General features: G+C 38.7%; 2 protein-coding genes across 2 annotated transcripts in view; one reads left to right on the forward strand and one right to left on the reverse strand.

Moving 5' to 3' along the window:
* The window catches only part of LOC126426658 (pre-mRNA 3' end processing protein WDR33), a 181,097-nt gene extending 175,127 nt beyond the window's left edge, over positions 1 to 5,970 (reverse strand). The window contains exons 1-2 of the mRNA XM_050088544.1: positions 5,332 to 5,970; positions 922 to 1,073 (exon numbers count right to left, since the gene is read on the reverse strand). Of these exons, the coding sequence (XP_049944501.1) occupies positions 922 to 1,073; positions 5,332 to 5,616 (437 nt within the window). The 5' untranslated portion in view covers positions 5,617 to 5,970. The remainder of the gene's footprint in view (positions 1 to 921; positions 1,074 to 5,331) is intronic.
* Positions 5,971 to 8,318: 2,348 nt separating this feature from the next.
* LOC126427110 (sperm-associated antigen 7 homolog) overlaps positions 8,319 to 17,459 on the forward strand; it is an 82,588-nt gene continuing 73,447 nt past the window's right edge. Inside the window, exons 1-2 of the mRNA XM_050089333.1 lie at positions 8,319 to 8,499; positions 12,938 to 13,005. Of these exons, the coding sequence (XP_049945290.1) occupies positions 8,421 to 8,499; positions 12,938 to 13,005 (147 nt within the window). The 5' untranslated portion in view covers positions 8,319 to 8,420. The remainder of the gene's footprint in view (positions 8,500 to 12,937; positions 13,006 to 17,459) is intronic.

Consider the following 17,459-nt stretch of genomic DNA (forward strand, 5'->3'; position numbering starts at 1 on the left):
GTACTTATTTCCAAAATCAAATATCATTGTAATGTAGCCATGATCTTTCTGTGTCCAAAACTACACATTGTCATTACAATTTCTTGTTAATTATTTACATTAGAGAATTTCACTTTATTGAAACTTTTAGTGGGTTTTGGGACTCCATGTGTACCTTATCATTGTCCTCATAAAATCGTTCCTATTTTCTAGTTATACCAACCTTAGCTAAATGAAAATATTATGAAAATTGCTACTCACCATACAACAGAGATGTTGAGTTGCAGAGAGGCACAACAAAAAGACTTATCACAAAGTAAGCTTCCAGGCAATAAGGCCTTTGGCAAAAATAGATTGCACGCATGCGTGCAAATGTTGCCAGTGAGGAATGCAAATCACAACAGATAAGCCTGTTACCACAATTTTAATTTCACGTCTACATGTATTAACTTCATCAACTCGCAATCAAACTGTCATCTTCCAAGGCCACAGGCTACCCCACAGATCAGTCTGTTGTCACAACCTAGATCTTGGAAGGGGGAGTGGATGTACGACACTTAAACATAATTTATTACTATGTAAACACTCACTAAGCAGAAAAATGCCACAAACATGGCTACGAAACATTTACTCACCAATCGGCAGCAGATGGAAACTCATACAAGTACATAAAATTGCGACCTTTGTAAGCCACGATTTACTTCTGATGTGAGAAAGGAGCAATAGGTTCGAAGAGAACAGACTGGTAAGGTTTATCTGTGCACGAAACATCACAGAAACAGTCATTTATGACATAGGCTCAAGGGAGAATTAATCAAAAATTCGAGACAGTGAAAAGTTGGGTGACTTAAAATACTGTTCCTACATCACCATCACCTGTGAGGAAACACAGCAACTATCCTAAGAAAAACAACAACGTTGGCCTGGTAGCAATGACATTACCTCATTTTATTGGTAGCAGTCTTGACAAAACGTGTGGTCACTGAGTTAATGGGATTATCTGCATACGCTGGGGGCGGCTGGAGGTCTGGGTAGTACAGCACATCCGGCTGCAGCGACCGTCTGTCTCGGAAATCACGTTGCCACACCCGAGACTGAAAAAAACAAAAAAATGAATAAATTATTAAATGGTCTACTGCAGAAATCGGAACTTATTTCAGGAACCAGAAGCTTCCATATAAAAACTACAGATTATCATTCAACTATCACCATAACAGATTCCTTTGACAACAATGGGTGGGAGTAAAGAAAGATTACCATTTTACAAACTGTCAGTGATGAGGCCATTAAACAATGAGAACAAATTCAGACTGGTGAAGGAAAATCCATGTCGATTTCAAAGGAATAATTTCAGCATTTGCCTTCAATGATTTAGAAGGACCATGAAAATCTTAAAACTGGATAATGTGAGAAGATCTTGAACTATCATCATCTCAGGTCAGCAGTAGTAATTTATTCACCTGAGGATCATTTTACGAAGACACAGGATCTGTTCCCACAGGTGGTTTGCCATGACCTTCCTGAAGGTACCATCCTAGCACTTGCCAAAAGCGATATTGGAAAACAACGAAAAAACAAAACTAGATCATAGAACTACCACATATCATGTTTAAAAAGAATGATAATTTTAACAATAACAATTTTAAATTGCAGTTTCACGAGGCATTTTATAAAATATTGTGGGTGTTACCACCCCCCCTCCCCCCTCTTCAGCCCTGACAGTTGCCTCTAAATACATCTTAACAAGCCACCCACAGACTCATTTTTATATGCTGGTTCTTTAATTATGATTCAGTTTTTCTTCCAAAACAGTTTAGAATCAGTGGGCTAAATCTGGATGAAGTGCCAATGGCAGGTAATGAAAGTGAAGTGTCCAATGATGACATTATGCGCATGGAGCTCATCTCTCTCCATCGTTGCATGTCCACATCCTCACCAACACTCATTTTTAATTCCACTTAAACATCAGAGAAACGAAGTGTTGTTACCACGGCCAGCAGAGATCAAACATGCAGGTTTACACAGTATTAACATTAGATTAATCTTATAGTTATAACAATAGTATACTGCAAAATAAAATTTTGATTTTGTGAAATATCAAAATATTCCTTAGCGGACACTAACAGGATGCTGTAAGGGGTGTGTAGTGTGTGTAATAGAATGAGTTATAACTCCTGGTGACTAAGATGGGATCTTTCTCCTTTCCTATTTCCAACTCATTATCTCTCTCACAATCTTTTAGTTATGTGTCTTCAGTTTTTCACAGAGTTTATATCTTTTAGGTTAAATAGAAATATGTTGTACGAATTACTAGTAGATCATACTTTAAAGTCACATTATATACATGTGGCAGTTGAATGCCATACTGTATGTAATTATGATTATTAAGTGTGTCATTAATGGAATGTATATCACAGTATCTAGATGGATGATGATACGTTCTTGCCACAAATAAACAAATTATGAACTCCTACATCTTATTTAATAATTGACTGTGCGATGAGTGTTGATGGATTCGTATATTATTTTGCAGTGTTCCTATTGCATTCAGACATGACTTGCGAGTACAATAATTTTGCTACACCTCAGAGTAAGCCTTACTTCTCTAAATTTATCATTATGGTCAATATTTTAGGTGTGTATGGCAGAAAGTAATATATTTGCCAAGCTGTGTTGGAGAGTACCTGTTGTAGTGTGCAATGAGTTTGTTGTTCTCTCTCTTCCAACAAATTTAGATGGACAGTTACATGTCACACATCTCATGACTAAGGAATCCGATGACAAAGCAGCTGTTCTCTGAATTCTCCCTACATTTTCCACTAATCAAATTTGGTGATGGTAGCAGATTCACAATCATTCAGTACAGTATGACCATAGTGATAACTGTGTAATTCTGTGCATTTCTGCTGTTACAATTTTTTTTTTAATACTTCAATGATCTTTTTCATAACACAAGTGATGTAACCACTGTGGTTCTCAGCTGGTGAATAAGATACACAAGAGCTGTAACATAATGGAATATTACACGAGTACGTTGAAAGGAAAGGAAACTGTAACAACCTTACAAACAAGATGACAAGAATTAGGGTACATAATAACATAATTTTCCTGCTTTCTATTCAGAAATGAATTGATAAAATGAGGGACAAAACAGTCCCAAAGAACAAATTTTATGACTCTTATAGCACTTTGCTCTTCTCAAAAATATTTCGGAAATGGGAACTTGAAGGACTGGAGTACAGGTGGTCAACAGACTTTTATTCATGAAATATATAGCTGGTTTTTCCCCATACATTAAGTAAGGTAACCAAGAAGTAAATCCTATGATTATCAATGTGAATAATTAGCATCACTCACAATTTGTTGTCAGAATACTTTAGAGATGTAACCTGCAGTGACTGCTTTGGTGTGTGTATACCTGGAGTCAGTCCACATCCTTAAAGGCTCTGATGGGAGCATGATGTGTAAATGAACAAATGCAGATATAGATGTGATAAATGACCACCAGAACAGATGAAACAACAGTAAGAGGATGACTGTTCATTGGTGCTGCCATACTACCGACACTTTCCATATCCTTTATAATCGTGACAAGTATTTCAACATATTATTTATCTAGCTACATACTGTTCAATGCTGCTCTTAAATGGTATAGTACAATGTTTTACACAGGAGTTTACATTATTGTAGCAGAGTTTAAATACACCATTTATCACTGGTCAGAAATGGGATAAACAAAGATACCAAAACATCTGACTTGATTCAGAACAGATGCAGATCAAATTAAAGGATAATAAATTTAAAAATAAAAATATGAAATCACAATGGACAAGACTAGGGAAGGAAAAGGGTTGTGTCCTTTTCAAATGAATACCATGGCTTTCATCCTTGGCAAATTATGAAAATGAATATCATGGCATTCATCCTAAGCAAATTATGAAAACCTAAATCATTATGGCTGAATGGGTATTTGAACGCAGTCTTCACAAATACAATGACACTATCTTACCCGTGAATTACCTCACGAGGTGCAAAATAAACAAATAAATACAAACTTACACAAACAGTAGACCATGAGCATCCAGAAACTTAATAAAAAATGTCGAGTTCAAATATTTACAATCTGAACAAAAAACAAATAGGAACTAGCATAGATCTGTTGTTCCATCTGCAATATGATTAGTAGACCCACCCAGGTAAGTCGATTTCCAGTCGAGTGAAAGAAGGAAATAGGCAGACGCTTGTTCAAGGCGCAAACTACAAACTGTCCCCCCCTCCCCAAATGTGTGACCTCCCTCCTGAAGTAGCAGCATTAGCTGACAAACTTTTTTAATTTATTTTGTGCAACATAACGGGGAAAATAAGAAATAATTTACACATTTTGTTAAAGCTGTCAATGGCTCCACTCTGAAAAATAACTGGCACTGAAAGTGATCAACTGTAGATGTAATAAGACGCTACAGTTTGAAACAAAAAGGTTGTGAGAGACTTGGGACAAACCTGAATACAGCAAGAATGGGGGGTGAGAAACTGAACTGGTTACTTTCCAGAGGCCTCATAGCAGCATTCTCTTTAACAACTGGGATATCATGGCACATTTAAAACAGAATGGCCAGATGACTATTTAAACTCCACTCCTTCCTATTGTGCCTTGTGCAAACCACGGTGTCACCTCACATGGAACAAAACTAGAAAAGTATCATACACTACTTGTAGAGAGAAATATAGGAGGAGGTGAAGGATCTGATAGTTCAAATACTTTCCAAACAGGTGTAGGAACTATGATTTTTCCACACATAATATAACAAATACATATCCCTCTAAGTTCCAAGTTTCAGCTAGGTTTCTTATAAAGATGAGATATTGTCAAAACCAGGTAAAAAGGTGTCTCATACAAGTTTATAATGCTATAAATAGCAGCAGTGAGTCTAACGTTACACGGACATGATTTGAAAAACATTACAGCAAATTAAAAGGCTCCGCGCACACACACCTATTCTCAACTACATCTCCTGTTTCATGATCAACTGTTACACAAAATTCAATGAAAACATTAAAACCAATTACTGCAAATAGCGACTGCACCGAAAGAACTTATTTCTGAGAACCCTAATACATTTATAACAACCCTTGAACCAACATAGGTACCGATTACAATTATGACATAACACTGCTTCAACTGTCAGTATACTGAAGGAACGTTAACAGATGAGAATAAGTAACAGTATACTCGGTTTCCTAATGACAAGAAATGCAATCATATACACAAATCACCGAGGCATGGAACAAACACTATTAATCTACCAGTCACAGGAAATCTATACATTCTAGCCTTTCCCTCATTATACATACCTCCAACATTTTAATTATTGCTGAGTTGTAGTCAACTGTCTTTCTCATAACCGATTTGCGCAATCGTTTGCCATCAAACTCACTATCCGCACCTACAGGGCCTGGTCTGGTGTACGGACGGAAAGGCTGGAAAAAATGTCCCCTGTGTACTCCTCTTGGATCGGTTCCATAACGAAGCTGTTGCTGCTGCGGCGGGGGTTGCTGGGGCGGTGGAAAGTTGGGAGGTGGTATGGAGAGATTCGGCATAGGGGGAGGAGGTTGACTGAACTGCACACTTTGCAACATTGTGAGAATTGCTTTGTAAACTACAACTTTTAAACCTAAAGTCTACGATGCTTCTCCCATATAATTAACATAACAATTTCGATATGTTTCCGCAATTTATGAAAACACAACACGATCGTCCTTTATTATACGCTATAGCAATAAAACAATAAATGGATGCTGGCGGGCATGTCCTCTTTCCCATGCAACCACAAATTCCTATAAGTGGGAAACATACGATGTGTCACACCTACGCAGATAATACATCACCCAAATATTGGCGTTTTTTAAACATTGGTTAACCAGATTTCTACAAAATAAATTTCAGGTTTATCTTTATTGAACGCCAACTCAATACATTTGTCCACCATTGCAACAACGACGAGAACGAACAAATCGAATCAAACTGACAGAGATATTTAGTAACATTAAACACTATGCCAAAGAACTAAACACCATAGACCAATGCTATGTAAACGTTGAACGACAATTTTGCCCTTTTGAAATTTAAATATATTTACTTCCTTAACTTAAAACTTTAATAATAAATAACAAAAAACTTATGCTTTATTTTTTATTATTGCATTACACCGAATAATTACTGACCAATGTAGTTGATTTTAGACCAAATGTTAATTTAAAAACAGAATATCAATTAGATAAAACATTACTACATATTAATAAGTCACTGCTGTAAATTTGCTTCAATTAATTAAATAATATCGATCGTTGAGAAAGTCTTTGAGTAATGAAATGTAGTATATGATCATTGATTAGGCCGGTATTACACTATCAAATTTCTTTGTCCAATATCTTTGTCCAATATCTTTGTCAAAGATTTTTGATAGTGTAATAGGGATCTTTGACAAATGTCGTCCAATATTTGATCAAATCTAGGCCGAGGCCGTATATTTGATCAAAGAAATCGCTTGTCTTCTGTTCACTGCAATGCGATATGTTACCACGCGGAGCGCTAGCATCGCTGCAGCGTTCTGTCGTCTGTAGTGTTTTTATAACCATTGCCGGTAAATACAATTGGTGTGTGCCGACAACTACAGAATTAATAGAGATGTCTGAAGCTTATCAGGCGCGTTACAACGTGAGGCACCCTGAATAAAAAATAGATTAATAAGATTGGAGACCTAACCTGACCTAACCTAACCTAACATAACATAACCCTCTCCTGTAGCAAGGAATCGGAGTGTTATAGTGAGCCTGTCTTCTGAAGATGTAGCAGTTCTTAAGTGAAAATTGTGCTTCGTGATATGAGGATGCACTTCACTGAGCACATACAGAAATGTATGCTCATCCATTCTTAAGTAATTGATGTACGACTTGACGTCTTCCACTGTAAGCTCACGTAACAAGTTTTGTTGAATGCTTTTATCGTGTCGTCGTAAAACCCACGGCTTCACCCAGATTAGATTAGTTTTTCGTTCCATAGATCCGTGCTGAGGAGATCCTCGTGGATGTGGAACATGTCGATTTTTTTTTAAGCTGAAATAAAAATACTAATAGTATGAATAAATACATCATTTGTTTCTATTAAAAATTTCGCCAGTGGAGTAGAAGGAGTTTGCCAGTAGTAAGTCTTTCAGGCTCCTTTTAAACTGATCTTTATTTCTAACTAAATTTTTTATGTTTCCTGGCAAATTATTGAAGATGAGTGTTCCTGAGTAGTGGACCCCTTTTTGAACTGAAGTAAGTGTTTTTAAGTCCTTGTGCAGATCATTTTTGTTCCTGGTATTGTATGTATGAACTGAGTTGTTTGTTGGAAAAAGAGATATATTATTTACGACAAATTTTATTAAGAAGTAAATATACTGAGAGGCAGTAGTTAACCTGCGAGCCGGAAGTATAGTGAGACTGTCATTTGGGCCTACGAGAGTTATAGTTTTTTTTGTTTGTTTCTCATGCCTAGATAACTGTACAAACATATCGTTGCATGTATTGTAATAATCATTACATATAATGATCCACATGCAACAATATCTCTACGGAAGTATCTAGGCATGAAATACAAAACAAAAAAGCTAACCTGCAAATCTCGTACGTCCAAACGACAGTCTCACTGTACTTCTGGCCCGCCAACAGTTTCATTTTCTTTCTTATTATCCCCCGTACCAATGCAAGAATCTGAAGTACCCAGTTCTTTGAAGAGGTTTCTGCAGGAGGTCCGTGAATTTACTCCACAAATAATACGTATTACACGCTTTTGGACCTTGGAAACTTTTGTTTTGACTTCAAGATTTACCCCAAAATATTATCCCATATGACAATGAAAGTATGCAAGCTTTTTCATTTTTATGTTGCCTATGTCTGCTAACACTCCAATTGCAAATACAGATTTGTTAAGGCGTTCTGCAGTTCTGTGGTGTGCTCCTCCCAACTGAATTTATTATCAAGTTGTAATCCCAGGACTTTTAAGACTGTCAACCTCGTATGTATGGTTCCATTTTCTCCCCCCACTTCTTTTCCGCATGTGTACACAATGCAATTGGAGTACGTAGAACTGCTGCGGTTAATAACTTGTTGTCAGCCATCTTGAACTTTGACGAAAAATTTGATGACAGTGTAATACCCCTCGTAGCGCTACGTCAAAGATCTTTGTCCAATATATTGGACGGAATATTGGATCACATCTTTGATCAAATCTTTGACAAAGAAATTTGATAGTGTAATACCGGCCTTAGACACTACAATATCTTTGTTACCAGTGTCAAAGAAGTGTTTTGAAAAAGTAGTCGACCTTGTGTGAATATTTCATTGTGAAATTGTTTAGAAAAATATTAAGTTATTTACGCCTGTAAACAGGAAAGTAAATTATGGATCTCCTAGGCTCAATACTAAATGCAATGGACAAGCCACCTAGTGTAAATGACAAACAGAGACTTATGATGAAAAGTAAGAATATAACCTACAAGTGTGTTGCTATTAATTCATTAATATATTATGTATACCGTCAATTCTTTGACTTATGTGACCGTCGAAGTTCTGTGTATTTTACATGTAATGTAGAAACGTTTTCATTCCCCCTCATCTTTGCTTTTTCCGCCTAGTGCCCCTTTGTTTACTCGTGTAGACCAATATCTACAAATATTTATATTGTACCTACTCATATCTCGCTGGTCACATCCCAGCCTTTCAGTAAAATTGTTTATCGCCAGCACTTAACGAAGTGCGGCTTGTGAACAACTGCATATAAACAATCGTAGTAATTGCTACCCAGCACTTCATTAAATTTTTTTTGTAACTGCAGATAAATCTTGGGCTACGCTTGTTGTGCACAAGTGTTTACCAGACAGTACTGCTTGTACTAAGTATATCTCATCCTCAGTTATTTGAAATACTTGCAACAAGTGACTGGAAAGATATGAAGACTATTAAAAGCTGCTGTCGAGTTTCTTGCTGTGCTCCCCCTTTTACATGCCATTGCAGTGTATTGTGTAGAAAGATAATTGACACAGTTCTATATGCGCTGCATTACCTGCAGATGTCTACAAAAAATTCAAACTGTAAACAACTGTTGGACTGAATCATATAAATTTTTATTGTAGTATCATTTATAATTGGACTTCAGTATTTGATTAAATATACAACAGTAGTTGAAGTATTATCTGTTTTTACAGTAATGGAATCTGGAAATCCAATAAGGAGTATGATATACTTACTTAATATTCACCAAAAGTTCATAAGATATTTTATCTACTGTGTGCCAGAGCTTACTGAATTCACCTTGTAACTGTCAATTCAGATTCTAATTTTAGGTATTTGTAACAGAGTGTGTGTTGCCATGAGAGATATTGCAATTATATATATCTTGACAAAAGCTTATTTTTGCGTTCTTGCTTGCAGGGCATAATAGCTGACAATTTTGATCATATATAATGATGATCTTCAGATCTAAATGTTCACGATGGTTAATAAGTTGAAATAAATAAATTCTAACACTTCAGCAGCAAACTCTAGTGCTGGTGTGTTAGAGTTTCTTTATTGTGTGACTTCCAGCTGATCTCTGGGACCGCATCTTTGTCTCCAGGCTGAGTGCAGTGTTCCAAGCCTGACTAAGTTGAAGGCCGCTGTCTTTATTAATTAGATCGTGCTGTAGTCTGATTTCGATGGCCTCTTTAGTAACTCCGTCCCAGAAGTAGGAGGATTGACAGAGTATTTTTGTTTTTTCATAGTCCATAGTATGCCCAGACTTTATACAATGGTCAGCTACAACTGATTTAGTGGCCTGGCGTAATTCGGTATGGCGCTTGTGTTCGCGGCACCTCCCTTCTACATTGTGGACTGTCTCCCCAGTATATGATTTTCTGCACTGACAAGGAATTAGATAAACGCCTGGTTTTCAAAGGCCTAGGTCATCTTTCACTGAACCCAGTAGGGTCAAGGTTTTTGCAGGGGGTCTTGAATACACATTTCACCTGGTGTTTCCCCAGGATTCTGCCGATTTTTCTTGAGGTGTTTCCGACAAACGGAATGCACGCCAATGACTTGTGTTCTTCTGTTTCTTCTTCTTGTTCTCTTGGCGCAGTCTGTCTGAGTGTGATTCTTATTTGCTTCTGGTTTACCCATTTTTCTGAAATGATGTCTTGACGTGCTGCAGTTCTGCTGGAAGGCTCTCCTGATCACAGATCAATCATGCCCTGTGAACAAGTGTGCACAAAACACCTTCACACTGGGAGTTTTTGTAGCAAGTGAAGGCATTTAGGTACAAATCGGTGTGTTTAGGCTTTCTGTATACACTGTGTCCCAGCTTGCAGTCATGTTTCCATTTCACCATGACATCAAGAAACGGTAGGGCACCATCCTGCTCCACCTCCATCGTAAACTGTATGTTGGGGTGCAGCGAGTTGAGGTGTTCGAGAAATTCATTTAAGCTGTCCTGTCCATGTGGCCAAACAACGAACGTGTCATCCACGTAACGGAAGAAACAAGTTGGTTTTTGTTTGGCTTGTTCTAGTGCCTTCTCCTCGAAATTCTCCATAAAAAAGTTGGCTACAACCGGTGAAAGCGGGCATCCCATGGCAACGCCATCTGTCTGTTCATAAAAATTTCCGTCGAACAGGAGGTATGTAGAGATGAGCACAAACTCGAAGAGCCTTGTTAGGTTCACCCCAACCCTGACATCTCTACCGATTGTGGACATTATAAGCTGTGTGGAGCAGGCCACCTACACTCTGCCAGCCAGTGAAGCAGAAGAAGTACGTCATGAAACGTGCCGTGCGCTCACCGGGGCTGCACCACTGAAACAGAACATCTCGAAGGAGGAGAGAGCGGCTGTCCGTTAGTTACGCAGCGATCCTGAGTTGGTTATCTTGCCTGCTGACAAAGGCAATGCTACAGTACTGCTCCTACACTCAGAATATAAGGGAAAAATGTACAAACTTCTCAATGTCGCAGCGTACAGGAGGATGGAAGGAGACCCGACAGGCCGCCTTCAAAGAAGAACCGTAGAACTTGTTCGCAGTACCTTTGATGGAAAAACTGTCAAGAAACTTTGAACACAAGCGGCTGCACCGCCACAACTGTATGGGCTACCAAAGGTCCACAAGGATGGGACACCTATGCGTCCAGTAGTCAGCAACATAGGAGCAGCAACCCATGAACTGGCCCAATACCTGACGAGTCTCCTTAGTCCATTTGTGGAAAAATGCGAACACCACGTCCACAATTTAGTCCACTTTGGACAACATATACAAGAACTTTGGCTCCAGGGTAGCGACTTGTTAGTGAGATTTGACATAGTGTCCCTCTCCACTAGGGTACCCCTGAAAGACTCAATCAATCTGATAAGCAAGAAATTCAACAACAACTGAGCTAGACTCTTCGAGTTTGTGCTCACCTCAACATACTCCCTGTTTGATGGATATCATTATGAACAGATAGATGACATCGCCATGAGATGCCTGCTTTCACCGGTTGTAGCCAACTTTTTTATGGAGAATTTTGAGGAGAAGGCACTAGAACAAGCCAAACAAAAACCAACTTGTTTCTTCTGCTACGTGGATGACACATTCGTTGTTTGGCCACACGGATGGGACAGCTTAAATGAATTTCTCGAACACCTCAACTCGCTGCACCCCAACATACAGTTCACGATGGAGGTGGAGCAGGATGGTGCCCTACCGTTCCTTGACGTCCTGGTGAAACAGAAACCTGACGGCAAGCTGGGACACAATGTATACAGAAAACCTAAACGCACCGGTTTGTACCTAAATGCCTTCAGTTGCCACCACAACTCCCAGCGTGAAGGCATTTTGCGCACACTTGTTCACAGGGCGCGATCAATCTGCAATCAGGAGAGCCTTCCAGCAGAACTGCAGCACCTCCAGACAGCATTTCGGAAAAATGGGTACAACCAGAAGCAAATAAGACACACACTCAGACAGACTGTGCCAAGAGAACAAGAAGAAGAAACAGAATAACACAAGTCATTGGTGTGCGTTCTGTTTGTCGGAAACACCTCAAGAAAAATCGGTAGTATCCTGGGGAAACAATGTGAAATGTGTATTCCGACCTCCTGCAAAAACCTTGACCCTACTGGGTTCAGTGAAAGATTACCTAGGCCTTTGAAAACCAGGCGTTTATCAAATTCCTTGTCAGTGTAGAAAATCATACACTGGGGAGACAGTCCGCACTGTAGAAGAGAGGTGCCCCAAACACAAGCGCCATTCCGAATTATGCCAGGCCACTAAATCAGCTGTAGCTGGCCATTGTATAAAGACTGGGTATACTATGGACTATGAAAAAACAAAAATACTCCGTCAATCCTCCTAGTTCTGGGACTGCATTACTAAAGAGGCCATCGAAATCCGACTACAGGACAATCTAATTAATAAAGACAGTGGCCTTCAATTTAGTCAGGCACTCAGCCTGGAGAGAAAGATGCGGTCCCAGACATCGAAGACCGCCCCCGACGGCGGCAGCAGGGAGACTGCAGACCCCAGTTCAGACCCAGACGCCGCTTTCCCCACCACCAACAGTAGCCGCTGCACCAAAGACACCGGGAGAGGAACGGTGGAGGAGGGTAACAGCTAGTATATATAGGGCGCTGAGAGGAGCAGCTTAGCATTAGTCAGGAACCAGCTGAAGATGGCAGGCTGTACGTCTGCCAAAATATTGTGGAGAAATAATGACGCTGCCCTGTTGGATACCCAAGAGTTGTTCCAATTGGAAATATGCTGGGAAAACTTCAGATCGCATAAATTTTTCTTATTATAGGATTTTTCATTTGATAAATATTAAGTAGTATACACCTTTTGTAACTTTTTTCTTTCCTGTAATACTGACAGCTTTGTTAGCTTGCTGATGATGTCTTTTGGCTTTTATGTTTCAGAACAGCGTGAAGCCATGTTGAAGAAAAAAAATGAAGATAAGGAAAAACTGAAGAAATTTAGGGAAGAGGTTTGTGTTAATAAAGTTCCGTGAAGGTTTGTGTAATGACTTGGCCAACAATGTAGTGCACTAATGCTATTCCTTTGGACATGCCATTCTCTATTAGATGACTAGCTTATATTTATTCCTGTCTGCTTTGTGCATGGAGTTTGGTGCTTAGGAATTTTAAGTGGAGTTCTTTTGTAGGTATAAGCATTCAAGAGTTTGATATTATAATGAAAATTGTGCATCATTTGAGGACGCAGTTGTTATAAAGCTCTGAAAAGTTAACTAAGAAATTCTGACTCAACTTGTTGCATCAGTTACAGTGACTATTCCTTTTTCTTCCATGAACTATATGTTTTCCTCTTCTGTCAAAACTTTGTTCACTTTCCAGTCACTATATCAAATTAGGGCACGCATTAGTGTGACCTGTTTTTCTCTAAGTGGAAATATTGAAGCATCCAATGTACCTGGTTGCAGCATTGACCCATGGCATCATCAAAATAGTGGGCTTGTAATATTTACTATGAAAAATTTTAAAAGTTCTGCTGGAAGTGCCTAATATGTTGAAAGTAGTTGCTGAATAATAAAATAGAAACTTTTATTAGCTTGGTGTATTTATTTTACAAGAAAACAGAACAAAATATAAAACTTCCCACTTTCCCCCTCAGAGTGAATCAGTAACATAAGTACCACTTGCACATGGTCAAGTGGTACCCGAGATAGATTTTTTTGAACCAAGTACCCCACTGAATAGATAATCGCAAATTGTGACAACAGCATCACATGAAATTGTCACTGCTACAAGAATGAGCAATCTCAACCATTTTGGCAGGGTTTCCTCATCTTTGATGACACTTAACATACTCTCCCAGTACACCATTGTCCTGAAGGAAAGTTATGGTGTTCAGTACGTCACACATCCATTCCACCAACGTAAGACTGTTGTACTTCACTGTTGAATCTCTCATGCAGCCATGATACAAACTGTTCAGGATTAGTTAACAACTCAGTACCGTACCAACAAACGGGTGACTTAACTTCGTGGAGATATGAACACTAAGAAACAATCAGTAATTGACATAGCTTACAACATGACAGCATTAGCAAAGCAAAATTCAAGAAACTAATATGAGCTACACGTGAGCAGGAGATATCGTGCCAGGGCTGTTCTTGCTATTAATCCCTTCAAACCTGTGAAACCTTGTGCATGTTAGAATATTCTGTGAAAATAAGGGTTTTATGGGGGACACAGCTGTAAAGGAAGTCATGATACATTCATTAACTTTCCCAGCTCACAGCTAATTTGTCACCTTTCAACTTAGCCTAGACCTCAGGTTATGTTGTAGTCAGCCTGTCACCACAACACAATTAAAAAAAAAAAATTCACCAAAATGCAAAACATCATTCCCCTCTGGGTTACCATCTCCACTCAACTTAGTAGGCCTAGTAAACAACATGACCCAAGCCACCGCCCACAAGAAATAAATGACACATTATGAACAAAACATAAGACCAACATTTACATCTGAAATATATGAAGAAAAACATCCCAACACTATCTACATAACATATGTCATTGTTCTTCAAAGAATATATTGATGACTCTAATAGTTCCCTAGAACCACATTTTACAATTAACAGCACACCGTGAACTTCTTTACTATCAAAATTTACAAGCAATACACCTGTTGCAAAGTGACTTTTTCTCACATGCCACTTTTCGGATTAGCTGCTCATAGAGTATATCAAACGTTTCTTCATGGTAAGGTCACAAATCCAAGCTGGAGCATGGTACCAGGTGTTTCAGTTGACCTATCTGTCATCTTTTCTCTAATGATCCAGTTGCATTGTGTATATTTTGAGCAACTCGTGATAAGATTGATTGCTTCAACTTTCCCACAAACATATAAACAGCAATATTTTGTGAAACCAGGTTCTAAAGCTGTAAGTAATGAAACAGTTTTAAACAACTGCATATTGTACACATATGATCTTTTAAGTTTGATGGCTTCCAATAGCATAGCAATACTTTCATATCTTTTCTTCTTACTCACTGAATTGACCAGTGGTACTGACAGACTTTACTGCCATTATTCAGTAATATTACTTTTAAATTGCTTTTAGACGCGAGCCTGCAAATCTTGCATCAAACAATTCGCATGTGTATGTACGGACACAGAATTTTTATTGTTGGTGTATGCAGGCAAACCACTGTCTACAAATCGGAATGATGAATTTTTGTACCTAGAATGAAGAGGTCACCTCGCTGCAATCCGTCATCCAATATTTCAGTTTGTTTAGACAATTTTAGATTGCAAACTAAATCATTTAGTTCCATCTGGAGTATGAGGCAAGGGAAAGTGTCTCACGATTCAGGGATGTGCTCATTCACTGCTGGAGTATCAGAGTCACTTTCCTCAGGTAATTCTGATTGCCCCACTTTGGTTTCCAGATTGCAGACAGGAGCAAGCAAGCCTGGCTGAAGTTTAGATTGGGCCAATGCCAGTTGTGGTGGTGTTTCTTTACTGCCCAGAAGTTGCCAATGTGTTGGTTTCACGTAGTCATTGTGAAGATAGTTTCCCATGACTAATGAGAGATGAGAAAACAGGCAATATATATCTAGTGCCAAAACTGAAACCGTTCCCATCTTCACTCTTGATTCATGGGTACTTACTTCTAACAAAGGTTGCAGTAACAGAGTGATCTGTAACATAGGCTGAGGTCTGGTTTAGGCTGAAAATCTGACAGTAAGTTGGTGAAACCAAAGAATTGTGTCCTGTAAAAAGATCCATCTCTTGGAATGGAAGTTGTTTAGTGGTGTATAGCATAGCCCAAAGTATAGATTAGGTTGGTTGGTGATAATTTAGTGGTGAACTGGCAAAGCAAACGAATGTATACGTGAAAAGAAGCATTGTCTCAGAATACATCTATGTTGGTATGAGAATGTCATAGTATTCCTTTGTCTCGTGCTGCAAAACATGTTATCTGCCCTCTGCTCTCTCATTGGCTGTGTAGAACCAGCGACTGGCATTCGTCTTTCATTCCCATTGTACTTTGCAGCAACCACTGACAATGTTGCTGTACGAAATGTGGGAGTATGACAGTTATACCTTTCCAGCCTGGGCTTCAATATTAGGAGTATGTTTGTGTACTGAAGACACTCTTGGATCCATAATATTATGTTTGGTGTTAGTAGAAACCTGCAAATTTTATCATAGAAAAGCAGCAACACGTGTGATCTTTTGGCTCTTACCGGACCATTGCAATGGCAATGAAATGACTGAAATAAAATAATACATAATTTTAAATATCCCAAACTCCTTCATGACACCACATTAATACAGATACATTTTGATTCTACAATCAAAAATAATTTGAATTGGTATATCATATACAAGATTCAAAATGATCATTGACAAGTGTAACTGTACTTTTAGAAATAAAAAGTTAATATTGCATATTTAAATATCTTTCAGGAAATACATATTGACTCATTGACTGACAATAGTGATAGCTACAAGAAGGGAGAATGGGGTCAGCTGTACCAAGTGACATGTTTTCAGTACTTTGGTTGAAATACCACAATAGTACTAAGAACTAATGTTTCTCAGTTGACTGTTCTCAGTTCACTCTATAAAAGATTTACATGTTTGCACCTGTTACTGTCCTTCCAAAGTTGTCACCAGTATTGTGTAGAACCCGTTGCCAGCAACGTGGAAGTCGTAGTCTATCGTTAGCAGAGCTGGTTCTGTTGATGATGTGAATGGAGCGGTCTAAAGTTATGGTGATTCTCGTGTACGACTGTCACAGTGTTATCCTCCACGGCAGACCGTCAATGCACAGTTTTACTGTTCGTTTTTGGAGCATCTTCTGCAACATGCTTTGCGAAAGAAGCGGCGACACTTTCTGCGCGACCCACCCATCATTTTGCGAGACAATGCGCGGGTGCATATAGCGTAAGCTGTGGCTGCTCTGGAAGTACTGTACCATCCACCATACTCCACGGGCTTAGTCCGTGTGACTTTGATTTGATTCCGAAGATGAAGGAACCACTTCGTGGCATTAACTTCAGAATTGTTCCAGAGATTTGACAGGCAGTAGGCCACCAAGTTTGGTGTGGGTTGGACTTGGCACGAGCCGTATATCTTAGTGTAGTTTCCGTGCAGTGGGTGGTGCAGCAGAAAAAGTACAGGACAACAATCCCAGGGTCTTTGTGCCAAGTCCGTATATAGAAGCTTTTTTTCCCTACCTTTATGTTACTTACACTAAAGAAATTGAAATAATGTTCAGTGCATTGCATTTATTAATATTTCTGTAAATAACATTAAAATGAAAGGAAATTAAATTTTTGGATTGCAAATAAATTTCCAAGAAAGGATTGTACTTACAATATCTACAAGAACTCTGCAAATAACCCTCAGAGACAGGGTTGTAATTGATGTGTACAGGACTCTGTATTCTGTTAGTTTCATTTTGAC

Source organism: Schistocerca serialis, chromosome 11 (genome assembly GCF_023864345.2).
Source record: "Schistocerca serialis cubense isolate TAMUIC-IGC-003099 chromosome 11, iqSchSeri2.2, whole genome shotgun sequence".
In the NCBI taxonomy this organism is placed as follows: Eukaryota; Metazoa; Arthropoda; class Insecta; order Orthoptera; family Acrididae; genus Schistocerca; species Schistocerca serialis.